We start from the raw sequence: 14513 nt of genomic DNA on the forward strand, positions 1-14513 counted from the left end.
CTATGATGACGCCACTGTACTCTACTGCACTCTAGCCTGGGAGACAGAGCAAGACCCTTTCTCAAAAAAAAAGAAAAAAAGCAAGAAAGAAAGAAAAAAAGAAAAGAGATATTTGAACTATGACCAAATGGAATGAATTCAGATCACATAGATCTAGAAGTTTAGTGGCTAGAATTATTTAAGGGCATGCCCACCTAATGACTTCTGTTTTCTCTACTGTAACACTATTTATGCTCACAGATATTTTTGTTTACTTATTTATGAGTTTATACATAGCTATTTCAAAGAGAAAATGTTGCCAGTAATTGAGACATTTCTTCATATTATATGTATGTATATTTTTCAGGACATTTACAAAATTCTACAAGGACTTTAAAAAATTTCACCTGCCTCTTCCAGCACTTAATCTCACAAACAAACAGAAATCCATGAAGCCTTAATACAAAATCAGACACAAAATTCTGTTGTCATAGAAAGTGATGAATTAAGTAGAAATTTTATTTCCAGGCTCTTCAAAGATTATGACTAGCACAAATAATGTATCCTTCTAAAAGTATTCCAATTAAATCAAAGGCACATCATCAAAGTAAAACACTTGTGACATTATGAATTCTTTTAGGTTGTAATATTTTCACATTATGTTGTTTTTAACCATTTACAAGGTTCTGTAGGTCGCATTTTAAATGTTTTTAAAGACATGAAATAATGTATTTTTTTTTTTTTTTTTTACATACAAGTACAAAGTAGAGGAACGTTAAGAATACAAAGACTGATTCTGCTTCATATAGATGATGGGGCAACCTAAAACACAACATAACGTTAATCTTTCCAGATAGGTTTGCTAAGAAATAGCCCTCATGTTTAGTGTTAAAAATAAAACAATCTTCCTCATTTACAAAAATCAAGACATCATTTGATTAGTAAAGCCTATTTTTCTCTCCCAATTTTTACTTTCTTGTCTTCAGTTAGAAATTGTAAATTCATGAGAAAAGAACAAATTTTGTTATGGTATAAAAATCTTTGTCAGGAACAATAATTACAAATATTCAATTTTTTTAACAAACAAAAATGTTTTCCTTCCTAAAATGTAAACATCCAGTAAATAAAATATACATGATATTCCAGGTATAGAAACACCAGTAATTCACTTATGAAAGACATGCATTTTGGTATTTGGTGATAAGGTTTTTGTCTTAAGTATAAAGCACTTCACCAAAAAAACCAGGCCATTATTATTTAAAACTCTACTCCTTCATTCAGTTTCCTTATTTTAGTAGAAACTCATCAATTCCTGTAGAATTTTGGCTATAGGAAAGGACTAAAATATCTAAAAGTCATTTGGCTGGGAAAAGTGTTTTCTTGAGACTTGGAGGCAGTCATTCATCACTTTGTACTTGAAGGCATTCCTCAGAGAACTTCTTCCCTACTGGAAAGAGAGTTTGGTTGGTTCTCACTTTAGTAAGATTTATTCAAAAAATTAACTAGTCACCATTTCATAGGGCACTTTAGTATTTGCAAAGTTGAAAGTAACAGGTTAATACCAAAAACATCCAAACCACACCACCAAATGAGTAGCACCCATGAAAGTGCTTTGTAAAAAGAAAAATGCTATGCCAACGTAAGACTATTATTTTAATACAATAAATGTGAATATTTTCCATTAAAAGTACAATAGTACCTGATAGATTACTTCCTCCTTTTATTTATTTATTTTTTAAATATCAGAATATTACAGGGATACAAATGATTTGGTTACATAATTTGCTTTTGTACAGTTTGAGTCGAAGTTATGAGTGTGTCCATCACCCAGATAGTGTGCATTGTACCCATTAGGTGTGAATTTACCCATCCCTTCCTCCCCCTTACACCTCATTTCCATTAAGTTTTACTTCCATATGTGCACGGAAGTGTTGATCCATTAGTTTCAATTTAGTAGTGAATACGTGTGGTGTTTGTTTTTCCATTCTTGCAATACTTCACTTAGCAGAATGGTCTCCAGTTCCATCCAGGTTGTTACAAAAGGTATCAGTTCATCATTTTACTTCCTTCTTTTAAATGTGAGCAATTTCCTTTTGCAATTGCGTGAAAAAGGACTTAAGATAATCACTGTATAAACACCACTTAGAACACACAATTTGAAAAACGTTGATGCAACAGACTCTAATAATCTACGCCCTTGTCCTCTTAAAAAATGAAATAATGAAAATGTGAAAAAGACCCCAATAAAAAGTATTCAAACACATGAAATTTCTAATATGCTACCAGAGAGGTATTTTCATTTCAGTTGTCAATTTTTAAAGCCCCTTTAACCCTACTCACTTGTGCTGAGTAGCTACATTTCTTCCTCCATTAAAACATTAGAACACAAAGATATATTCTGAAAGCCTTTAGAAAAGAAATCACAGCTGGTGGTAGGCACAAGTCTCCTCTCAGGAGTCCTTAGTCCTGAGAATAGCAATTTAGTTGATAGCATCTAGTAGCAAATCACAACCGTGGGATGGTGTAAGGACAGAGGGTGGGATTAAGGTCAAAAATTATTACCAGCCAACCCAATTCAAGAGCTCAAGTACATATAGGTATTTGCATCTCATGAGTTAGAGTCAAACAGAATTAATACTCTCCTAATTAGATGAATTCTACAGGCAGGGTAACTATACACTAGAATCGCCCTTCAGGGAAAGTTGTGCATTTTTCTGGTTTTTTATTTTAACCCCCCCAATAGCAGATATTGAAAACTCAATTGCCTAGATCCTTTGGGAAGCCCTGTGATAATGCCATGGCCCCAGGACATGACAGTGTGCCATTACTCACGAGTCTTCAGAGTAAAGCACAGGATCTGGGCTCCCGGAAGGGGTTGCTTCCAGCAGGAACGCCAACCAGCAGGGCATCCTTGCAGGCGTTCTGCATGCAGTACTGCTGAAGCTCTGCAGCCGCCTGAGAAACCTGAAATGAAGGGATGGCAACATGGCACCCCGCTAGCAGCCAGAGCCATTCGGTAGCCCTGATATTCTGAAAATGATCATACAACCATAAACATCAACTTTTTGTGACCTCTAAAAGTCTCTTTTTTGCTGAAAGTTTTCATAATGGAACTTCAAAGAGCAAAGGTTACAATTTCTATGAACTTTGATTTAGGATATTTTTACGTTAGATTCTTATTCAACAAAGAATCCTAGTTTTGAGACTGAATTAGTAAAGAAATAGCTCATTCTAGTGTTCCCTATTCAAATTTTCATTTCTGCAAGACTTGCATTGATATAGCCAAGTTTGCCAAGTAAGCAAATTGTTTTAATGTTTACAAGGCTGGAGCCTTATTCAGTCTGCTCCAAACATGTGATAAAGTTCTTTCCCCATGCTTTTGAGGAAGTATAGCTTATTGGTTAAGAGTGCAGGCCCTGAAACAAGACTGTCTTACTCAAATTCAGCTGTCACTTGCCTATATGACCTTGGGTAAGTTACTTAACTTCTCAGTACCTGTTTTCTCATCTGTGAAATATTTAGAAACAGCACCCACCTCACTGGGTTGATACAACTATTAAGTGAGTTAACAAATGTTAAGCGCTTAGAATAGTGCTGGCGTACAGCAATACATTGTGGCACATTGTAAACATGGTCACAATACTTTGCAGCTCCTTCCACTAAGAGGTAGTCTATTTACCCACCCCGGGAATCTGGGCTGGTCTTGTGACTTGTTTTGACCAATAGAATGTGGCAGAAATGACGGGCAAGTTCCACGCTAGTCCTGAAGAGTCTTTGTAGCTACGTCTTTTGCTGCAGTTGGAACCCTAAGACTACCATCTGAATAAGCCCAGGCTAGCCAACTGGAGGTCTTATGGAGAACCAGTAAGCCAGCCCCAGCCACCTGCCTATCAGCCTCCAGACACGTGAGTGAGGCTATCCTAAGTCATCCAGATACCAGCCAACCCTCCATCTGACTGCAGATGCAAGGGAGAGCCCAGTACAGTCGAACCTAGCTCAAATTGTCAGCCTGGGAACAAACTGTGAGTGAATAAATGTTTTAAACCATACGTTTTGTGGTGGTTTGTTAGGCAACAAAAACTGATACAATATCATTATGCCTTTTCCTCTTATCCTGCTTTTGATGCATATTTCTTCTTGGAGGCTTTCCTTTCCTTTCCTCACTGTACTGTTTTTTTTGCATTGAAAAAATGTTCTGTGTAAAACTCACCCATATTGTACAAAAATGGTTCTGATTGCTATTCAAGTATTACTGCTAGGCTGTGTTAATTTTCTAAGCCCCCAAATAACTGGAAAATTAACTGTTTATGTTATGATTGCTACCATGTTTCTGGAATGCTTTAGGAATTTTGGTTGTATTACTGTATTATACTAATAGTTTATATTATATAAATAGAACCATATAATATTACCAGACTAATGTTTAAGTTTACTTTTCTCTCAATAGAAGCTCTGACATTTTCACATTAATTATAACTGGAATTAATGGTTTATATGTAACAGTTATTGACTCAAAAGAAATTTAGAACCAATTACGTTCATGCTTTCTATCTTTGCATCAGAGGAGCAGGTGAACTGCACACATGGTAGGTGGAAGGACACTGTCTCCCAGGACCCCTGAAGAAGTGGCACTGAATGGACTCCAGCCTAAAGAACACAGTCAAAATATTAAGGTAAGGAGATATGGGGAGCACACAGGAGAAGAGTAAAAGTGGTCAGCATCTCTCTAACACTATCAAAGGAGGGAGACTCCACTGGGAGAATAAAAGCCCAAATGCTCATAAGCTGTCCCCTGCCATTGGAAGTGGGATAATCCCCACCCAGTTTACCTGACTTTGCTTGGTTTGAGCCCATGTTAACCCAGCAACTTCTGAGAGGAGTCCTGAGAAGGATGCCAAGCATTCCAGTCACTGGCAAAGGATGTCCTCTATTATATGCCAGAGTATTAGTGTCCTGGTTTATTTACCAAATAGCAAGTCTGTCAAAGACATGACATCTCTGGGTGTGCTAAGAACATCCAACACTGAGCCCTGAAATGAGACAGGCCAGATCCTGGAATGTTGTCACTCCTTAAGGTGCTGCCAGAGAGAAGAGAAACCCTGCCAAGCACCCCAGATCAGACTTCTATGAATACACCCCTTTAATAAGCTTATTACCTTATTATTAAACAAACTGTGACCTTGAGCAATTCACTTGAATTCCCTGACTCTCAGCTTCATATTGCCCCTATTTTTTTTTTAAGAGATGGGGTTTCACTATGTTGCCCAGGCTGGCCTCAACTCCTGGGCTCAAGCAATCCCCTTGTTCAGCCTCCCAAGTAGCTGGGAGTACAGGCACACCACTAGGCCCAGCCTGCCCAATACTTTGCAGGGTAGGCAGGCATTAGACTCACAGTTTTCCTTCCCGCCTGGGGTCCCATCTTCTTGAACATTTTCAACAATGCTAGTTCAGTTCCCTGACTTCCTCCCTTCCAACAACCCTCTCCTCAATACTAACAGATACAGTTACAACACCTGTGACTGCTCCACTTCTGAAATTTTACACTCCAGTATCCTACTCTCTCATCACAATCTCTCCTGCCCATCCAGGGTGCTGCTTCCTTTATTCTCCTCCCCTCTGTCCTGCCCATCACCAGGAGGCTGGCTCTGTTCCTTCCCTAGCCAGCTTAGGTTCAGCCTCTTTCTGGCCAGACCTTCAAACTCCTTGCCCTCTGGCCCCACCGCCACCTTTCTGACATACCTCTCCTGCTAACCCACTACTCAGCCACCTACCACTCACCCTCGGCACTGAGATCCCTGACTGGTCAGATGCTGCTGGAGGAAAAAAAAATCACAAGTAGGATAAGCAGTCTCCAACCTCACAGCAGCTGGGTCCTCAGAGGCAGAGTTTATCCCCCATGGGACTGCTCAGGGTCCACTCGCATTCCCAACAGCACTCTCCCCGGCTTCCCACCCCCACAACTCTGTTAGTCTCCTTCTCCCTGCCCTAGAAGAAAACTTGGCCTCTTATTTCACAAAGAAAATTGTCATCATATCAGTCCTTTAGCTCATATCTAGAAACATCTCTCTTTACACCATCCTCACCTCCTGTCTTTGTGTCTCAGAAGCTGTGCCATCAATCCCATGTCCCCCAAGACCCTGTCTCCTCTACCTTTAATTCCCCTTCTCCATTAGTGTCTTCTCTGTAACCCAAAAATAGTTTGTTCCTTCCTCTCAACCCTGAAATATGGCTTTCCTTTCCTAAATTAAAAAAAAAAATTATTTCCTCTTTAAAAACTAGATTTCTTTCCAAAAAAGTCTGCCTACCCTCTTACAACCCAGATTCTGCTTCTACTCCTACATGTCACTGCAACCTCTCTGCATTCCCTAGCCCTCTCTCTCTTTCGCTTTCTCATAATCTTCATTCCAGTTGTTCTCTGAAATTATTTTATTTGTGGGTTAGTTTATTGATTGTTAATCATCCCCACTAGAATCACCCTATTCGCTAAATGGTGCCAGGCACAAAGGCGCTGCTGTCACAGTAGAGTCCATTCACACGTACGTGCAAACATTTCACAAATGATGCTGCGGGAGTTGCTAAACACAGTTATGCAACAGATGCTTCTTAGCCGACTGCACATTGGACATGTTGACTCAGCCCCCTATTTTTGATACTGTCTCCTTCCTTGCTTCAGTTCCCCCACTTTCTCTTGCTCCCATCTGTTCTGGCTGGTCGCTGGGTCCCAGGCTCTGAGCTCTGCTCTTCATGTAATGCGCTCGTCTGACTCCCACGCCTTTGAATGACCTCGTTCAGCCTGGCGTTCTGAGCTTCAGTCCACACAGCCCAACACCCCCTGGATGGCTCCTTCAAGTGCGCGTATCCAAACCGAACTTATCATCTCCCCCCAAGCGCGCTCTCCCTCCCCTCTACCTTAGAGAGTGGCAGCGCCACCTATCCTGTCACCACTCCAGAAACCTGAGCATCCCCTTTCTCCTCCCTGTCGCTCTCCGCCTATCAATCCATCACCGAGTCGTGTCAGTGCGTGGCCTCCCCATCTCCAGACTCCATCCTCCAGCACCGGCCGCGACCAGGCCGCCAGCGCGTCGCCGGCACCGCGGGCCCCTCCGAGTCACTGCCCACGCCATAACAACTAGGGGGAGCTTGCGGAGCGGGCACGTCCCCGGGCACCGGGTCCCGAACCCGCCTGCGGGGATAGGCCCGCCAGGCGGGGCCCACCAGGCCCGGCCGCCTCTCTCGGGCGCCGGGTCCCGGCCCGGCCCTACGCGCGCTCCCCGCGCGCCGAGGCCTCACGGCGGCCCCGCGGCGGCCCCTGGGCGGGGCCGCGGCCTCCTCCCCGCACGGCCCTCGGGCGGGGCGCCGAGCAGAGCGCGCTCCCGGCGGGCGCTCACCTTGATGCGCTCCACGCCGGCCTCCAGCTTGAGCTGCTCCACCAGGCGCTGCAGGGCGCTGGCGCTGGCGCCGGAGGACATGGCGGCGGCGCTGGGCTCCGAGGGCGGCCGGGCGACTCCAGTGCGGGCGCCGCCCCGGGGCGGGGAAGCGGCTGCGCCCGCCCCCCGCAAGGCCCCGCCCGGGCCGGCAGCGGCAGCCCCCGGCGACCGCGTGGCGCCCCGCGCCGAAGGGCAGCGCTGTCAACTCTTTCTGCAGTCTCGACCTCGATGACGGCCGCATCTGTACCTGGAAGCCGAGGCGGGGACCCACGTTGCAGCGCCCATCTCCGCCCGGAGCGCCGGGCCCCCAGGATGAGCAGGCGTGTGACGCGGAGGGTGGGGTGCCGGGGCGGGCACGGAGAAGGCAGGCCGCCGAGACGCATTCCTGATACTGCGGAAAACTAGGATTCCGGTGGCTGGAGCCAAGGTGCGAAATGAGTTGGAGAAAGAGGCGGCCGTGCGAAGACAGTATCCCGAGGGAAATGACGGACAGTCGGAATGTAGGACTTCCATGAAACAGTAACAGGTTTACAAGCGAGCCCATTACTGTTTCACGGAGATCCTACCAGTGCGTACAGTGGGGTAAGTAGGGTACATTGGGCAAAAATCCTAGACCCTGCCATCTTTGGAAAACATATAGAATGAAATCAAATTCAGACTCTCACCCCCATCTCACCATTGTTTCTGTTCTGCTACATTTTCTTTTTTAATGTGCACATTCATTTTACAAAACTAGGATCATTACTATATGTAAAATATTGTGAGTTTTTTTCACTTAACGTACCATGAATATGTCATCATTGTTGCACACCATTTTGTTTGTCAGAGCCCACTTAAATTGAGTAAAGCAAAAGGGTAATATATTGGCTTGTGTAACTGGAAAAGTCCAGGGACTTTAAACTAGTGAATTACTCAAATAGTAGCTTCAGGGCTCTCATTCTCCATTCGGTGGGTCTTTTTCTGAGCGTTGGCCTCATTTTTCTTCAATGGTAGATAGATAGGGCTGTGAAGGAAAGCTCCATGCTTTCACAGGCCCAGCCTAGCAAACCCAGGAGCAAGAGTACCTCTTTTCTAACTGTTCCAGCAAAAATCCCCACATCAGATTCATTGACTTGTTTTGAGTCAAGGACCCACACCTGGACCAGTCACTATTTGAAGGCAAGAATGCGTAGCCTTGGGATGCTCAGATCAGCGGTGCCTGGGCCAAGAGCAGGATGAGAGGTCAGTTCAGCCCCACCTCTAGTGGGCGCTGAGGTGCACCACCCCAATTCCCCATTCAGGACTAAGGCACTCTCAGCTGAGTCATCTCTGTGGTGGCAGTTAGCCACCAAGGTCACACCCCTCCCAGTGTCAGCCATCATCCAATGATTGATGTGTGTGTATATTTGTGTGTGTGTATACACACACACACACACACACACACACACAGGCTGAACCCCAACCCCCTTGCCTCAAGTTGAGATGACTTTGAAGGATGCTTCCTGCTCCAAAGCTCCTGCTAGAATCATCTGAGGTATTTATGGCAACCGCATCACAGCTCAACTCTTCCCTCTGCCCAGTCCCCACCCCCTGGACTTCCCTACAAGTGTTGATTTTAAGGATACTCCCCAATAAACTTTCTGCATGACAATATCCATCCCAAGGTCTGTTTCTCTGGGGAACCCAAACTAAGACAACCATTCAAACATGGACTGAGCAGGAAACAACAGTTCCCCCCAAAGAATCAGGATACTGATAGCAGAAGGGGGCTAGGGCCATGCCCCGAACTATTATTTTTAATGACTGCATGGTATTCCATAGTACAGCTGGGTCATGATTTATTTACCTACTACTATATTTTTTAACACCATGATGAACACCTTAAACATAGTTTTGTGCATATGTTTCCTTAGGATGCATTCCTGAAAGTGGAAGTCATGGATCACAGAATATTATTAAGTTTTTAGAACTTCTTCCTACTTTACCCTCCAGAAGGCATTATCAATTGATTTGCCCACTGGAAGGCTATAAGATTGCCTATTTCTGTGTCCCCTCACAACTCCATATTAATTTAACCAATCTAATAGATGAAAAATGGTACCTCAAGTCTTTTAAATGTCTTCACTGTTGAGGTTGAACATTTCCTCTATCAATTTTGTGAGCTATGTGTCCACGGTTTCTGGGGCATTAAAAAGATTTTCCTATTTAATGACAAGGGCAGACCTGCACATTTGAAAGCCCTCTCTAGTGGCAAGTTTCCTCACCACAAAGAACTTAAAATATTAATACATTCTAGTAAAGATATGAAAGTACATGTCGGAAACATTACTAGATTGAGCAATAGGACAGAAAGAATGGTGTGTTAAAAGGATAAGGCAAAGAATTCAGTGCCAAGTTACATACTGGAAGGATGAGGAAAGGCTCCTCATAGATGGTAAGAACTGGCCCTTGAAAATATGTGTCTTGCAGATGGCCCAGAGGAAGAGGAAGAACATTCCAATACCGAGGAGAGCAAACAGGCAAGGCACACATGTGGAGTAAATAATAGAAGATACAACACTGCTAAGGCCAGAAGTCATGGAAAACGTCCCCCCTCAAAAAAGTTTGTGGCAAACAGTGGGATACCAACGTGGTAAGGCATTTTAGGAGTATTAATCCAGGACGAATGTGCAAAATGAAGTTGGGAAGATAAGATGATGGGTTGTCTTTCTGGTCGGGGGAGTGGCTGGAATGAGGCCCTGGGTGGGACTGTGAGGGTAGGAAGGAGGGGAATGAATTCAAAAGACTAAATCAGTAGTAGTACTTCATGGTGGTTATGAAAGGAAAAGGAAAGAGGACAAAGGGTTATGAAGCACAGAGTAGACCAGAACTGCTGCCAAAACAGAAATTAGGAAACAAGACTAAGCTTGAAATGAGGCATAAACAACAATGTTGACTTTGGTTTAGGAGAAACTAAGTGCCTTCCATGGTACTGCTACATGAGTGTCCTCTAGGCGGTTGAAAATATTTGATGTGAGAGACATCTGCATAGCAATGACAGCTGAAGTAATGAGATTATCTTGAAAAAAAATCAAAAATGAAGTCTCTGTGAGAAACATAGCAAGATCCCATTTCTACAAAAAATAGAAAAATTAGCTAGGGTGTGGCGGTGTCCCAGCTACTCTGGAGGCTGAGGCAGGAGGATGGCTTAAGCCCAGGAGTTTGAGGTTGCTGTGAGCTATGATGACACCACTGCACTCCAGCCTGGACAAAAGAGTAAGACCCTGTCTCCAAAGAAAAAGGCTCTGGAATTGCCCACAGTAATGGAGAGATACATAATACCTGTGTGTCAGCCATGAGGTAAAAGAAAAAGTCTACGGTGTGCCTGTCTCCCTCCTTCATGCCAGTACACACTCGCTGCCCCTGCCATCCCAGTCTTTTTTGTGCTATTCTTCAAGAGGAATGGTCTGGCTTTGAAAGAAACAGCTGGGTTTTAGCACACAGCCCCCTAGAGGGTTCCATACTGGGTGCCACTTGTACTTGATAAGGGCTGATCACCTGCGTGATGCTTTAGACTTTACCAAAATGTCTTCTCATCCATTATTTTTGCATCATGGAACTTCACAGTTAAAAGGAACCATCAGACAGTATGGCCCACCTACAATTTTAGAGATAGGGAAACAGACCCACTAAGGAAAGTGAAGTGACTTGCCTAGTATCACAGAAAGTGGCAGCGGGGAAAAGGACTTTTCTGTTAGCTTTCAACAGAAGTCCCTGCTCACCTGGAGGACTAGAGGCCCTTCCCACATGTGCAGTTATTTCCAGGGCTCTGAAAGGAGTCCAGGTGTGGAGACAAAGAGTATTCTTTCCTCCTTACCACAGCTAAAATGTCACCAGTATATTATTTTTTAAATTTCGTTACACATTTTTTCCTTGGCTAAGCTAAAAACATAAAAATCTCCATTTTCCAAGAACTTCAGTACTTTTTAGAAATGTCAATGTTCTTGTAAAGACCAATGTTTAAATTTTTCCCTGTTATGATCTACAATTCTTCACTCCTGACTTGTATTTCGTCACCTTTCTAACAGTTAGGTTATTTTTCCAGGAAAGGGGTTGTGAATCACTCTTCTCCATAAAAGATGATATAATGGGAAGGTATTTCTTTCTGCCAATGTTACCTCAAAATGACGATAATATATACCTTCTGTAGTTTTCTGAAGTGATTAGTAAGAAACAGGAAAAGATATTAACTACTACATTTAAGGTGACAGTATAATGCACCATAAAAAATTTATTTTACTTCCTTTACCTATTGCATCATTTTTAGAACTTACAATAATGAATCAAGAGCTAAAAGAATTACCAGGAAGTCTGTAGATTCAGAATGGCTTCTCTGGAGAAAATTTCACAGGCATTTTTGAGGCTTTGGGAGTCAGGAGAACTTAGGGCTACTAGATGTCTTTTTGAGCAATTGTTCTAAGCATGTCTGTTTGCTACTCTTCTCAACAAAAGTGTCCCTTCAGTAAATGTAGGCTTTAGACTAGCAAGTTTCTGACCATTCTGTCATCTCTGAAAGTTTTTCTTTCCTGAGTTGTCATCTCAGCTGCTTCACCTTGCACCCTTGTTGCACATGGGTAAGCAGCTACTTTTAAAATACACAATTCCATCTGGGCATGGTGGCTCATGCCTGTAATCCCAGCATTTTGGGAGGCTGAGGCAGGAGGACTGCTTGAGGACGGGAGTTCAAGACCAGCCTGAGCAACATAGCGAGACCCTGTCTCTACAAAACATAAACTGAAAACTTAGCCAGGCATGGTGGTGTGCACCTGTAGGTGGCCAGGCAGGAGGCTGAGGCAAGAGGAGCACTTGAGCCCAGGAGTTTGAGGTTGCAGTGAGCTACGATGACACCACTGCACTCTACCCGGTGCAAGACTCTGTCTCAAAAAAAAAGAAAAATAAAAAGAATTAAGAAGGTGAAATATGTACAACCATTATGTCCATAAGAAAAGAATTAAGAAGCTGATTAAAGTTTACAACTAATTATGTAGGCTTTTTATAATATTTAAGTACCCATAACATTTCTCAATTGAAGACAATCTAATCTACTTTAGACCCTAAACCTATGTGAATTAGGCAGGTTTAGATTATAGAATTTTAATTTTAAATCTTGATTATCTAAAAAGAACCCTTCATTTCACGGATGAGGAAACTAGAAAGGTTAGTAATTTATCTGGCAAATTTAATTGTTATTAGGTTCTAGATTTGGCCTTCGCCCATATTTAAATGAGAAATGTATCATATTAACAAATAAGATTAATTATAATTCATCTATACACAACTGGTTTGTATCAATACCGATATTTATCTATTTGCCTCAAATGCCTAATTCTAACTCAACAGAGACCATGTTTGATTTAATGTCTTAAAGTAGCTACATCCTATTTATATTAATGCTAATGTCTAATAAAAGGCATTTCTAATTTCCACAGAAATTAGTCTGTGGAAGTCAGGTTCACAACACTAGCTGAGTGTTAGCTGAGCAACTAGCTTCCACTCAAGCAAAACATCTCCAGAGTTTGGGTGTTAAAAGTTCACTGCCCCTTCAGGCTAAAAAAAAAAAAAAAAAAAAACCAGCCTCAAAAGAAGTGAATTATGATTTTCTAAACATAAATTTAATAGTACTAAAATAGTTGTTAAGTCTCTAAACTTAAATATTTTTTCATGTAACATCTTAAAAATCATATATACCAATGGTGGCACTTTAGATTCTAGGCATGGTATCCACCTAATAGATGTATTATGAAACTGTAACATACAGTTTGTAGAACTTAGGAGAATTCATTAAGAAATAAGACCAATGAGGAAAGAGTTATTAGCGGACTCTGTCATGAGACTACTTGATGTGAATATAACCCAAAGGGTAATTTTAGCAGACTTAAATTAAATGATGATGAATAGATAGCAATGAACAGCTGTGCTCTATAACTCCTGAATACCAACCAAAAAGGAAATGGTGATAGCCCTAAAATGAAGCATAAGAAAAAATTTTCTAACTAGTAGAGTTGTGGGGTCCTCTATCCAGGTTTGCTCTCCAGATGTTTCTAAAATGGAGAGGCTTTTGGTTTTCCTGCTGGGGGATGGGCAGAAGACAGATAGTAAAATTATCCATAGTACTTGAATGACATTCAACACAACTAATGGCTCTACATTCACCCTAGGAGTTTGAAGCATAGAGTCAGTCTGTTGAGGGAAGAGGAGAGAGGAATCATAGTCCCTCTGTTAAGGAGGGACCATTCACGTTGACTCATGCAATGACAAAGATTCCAAAAGACCAACCAAATATTACCAAGTGAGCAGGCTGCTGGGACAATTACAGAAATGAGATTTCTAGAAAGATAGGAAGAAATACAGTAATCTAGCAGATTAATCTAGTAAAAGGATATCCAGAAATGTACTGTTTTTATCAGGCAACATTTACGAATGCAAAAATACCCTGTTTTCTTACTTTCCTTAACACTAAGTAAAAAATATAGGCAATCAGAAATTTCTCTGAAAATTTTAAAAGAGGGGTAAGTACCTACACTTCTTTTTGGTTCTCATTAATATATGCCACATACTTATGTTCTCAGATAAGTACTATTGTATGTTAACTGTAAAATAAAGCATTCACTAAGACAGGGGTTGTGGCTCTATAAACAACCACAGCACCTTTGAAAGGCATTTATTTATGGTTAAGAGTTGGGGATTTGAGGTTTAAAATGTAGCTACCTATCACTGAACTCTGCACCTTCTCCACACTCCTAAAAAAGAATGGATGCATAAAACACTTCATCTAATGTTTACAAAAATATAAAATATCATTTCAGAATTTTACAGTTGCAAAAGGGCCCTATATGATAATCTGGTCAAATTCCTCCCCAATTTTATAATTGGGATAACTGAAGCCTTCATTCACAGGTTAACCAACTAGCTTCAAGTCTTTGGCTATATTAGCAAAGACAGAACTCTGCCCTCCTGCCTTTGTATACATCTCATATTTCGGCTGAGCTCTTAAAAAGACTAGCTTATTTTAGCTACAAACAGATTCTACTAGGATATACTAATCTTTTAAAAGTATATTATACAAAAGCAGTATGTTAATTTTTAATT

At 42.0% G+C, this 14513-nt stretch overlaps 1 protein-coding gene across 3 annotated transcripts; it reads right to left on the reverse strand.

Annotated features, from left to right (window-relative positions):
* Window positions 1–477: 477 nt before the first annotated feature.
* GNG10 (G protein subunit gamma 10) lies at window positions 478–7475 on the reverse strand. Of its 3 annotated transcripts, none has more exons than XM_045563632.1 (4): window positions 7368–7475; window positions 4516–4626; window positions 2812–2943; window positions 478–1423 (listed from the first exon to the last, which is right to left on the reverse strand). In XM_045563632.1, the coding sequence occupies exons 1-3, from the start codon at window positions 7446–7448 to the stop codon at window positions 2818–2820; spliced, it is 318 nt and encodes a 105-aa protein (XP_045419588.1). In that variant the 5' UTR covers window positions 7449–7475; the 3' UTR covers window positions 478–1423; window positions 2812–2817. The 3 variants fall into 3 exon arrangements, with proteins under 3 accessions (XP_045419588.1, XP_045419587.1, XP_045419589.1); XM_045563631.1 differs by having other exon boundaries at window positions 478–1426; XM_045563633.1 differs by lacking the exon at window positions 4516–4626 and having other exon boundaries at window positions 478–1426.
* Window positions 7476–14513: the final 7038 nt, after the last annotated feature.

Source organism: Lemur catta, chromosome 10, assembly GCF_020740605.2.
Source record: "Lemur catta isolate mLemCat1 chromosome 10, mLemCat1.pri, whole genome shotgun sequence".
Classification (NCBI taxonomy): Eukaryota; Metazoa; Chordata; class Mammalia; order Primates; family Lemuridae; genus Lemur; species Lemur catta.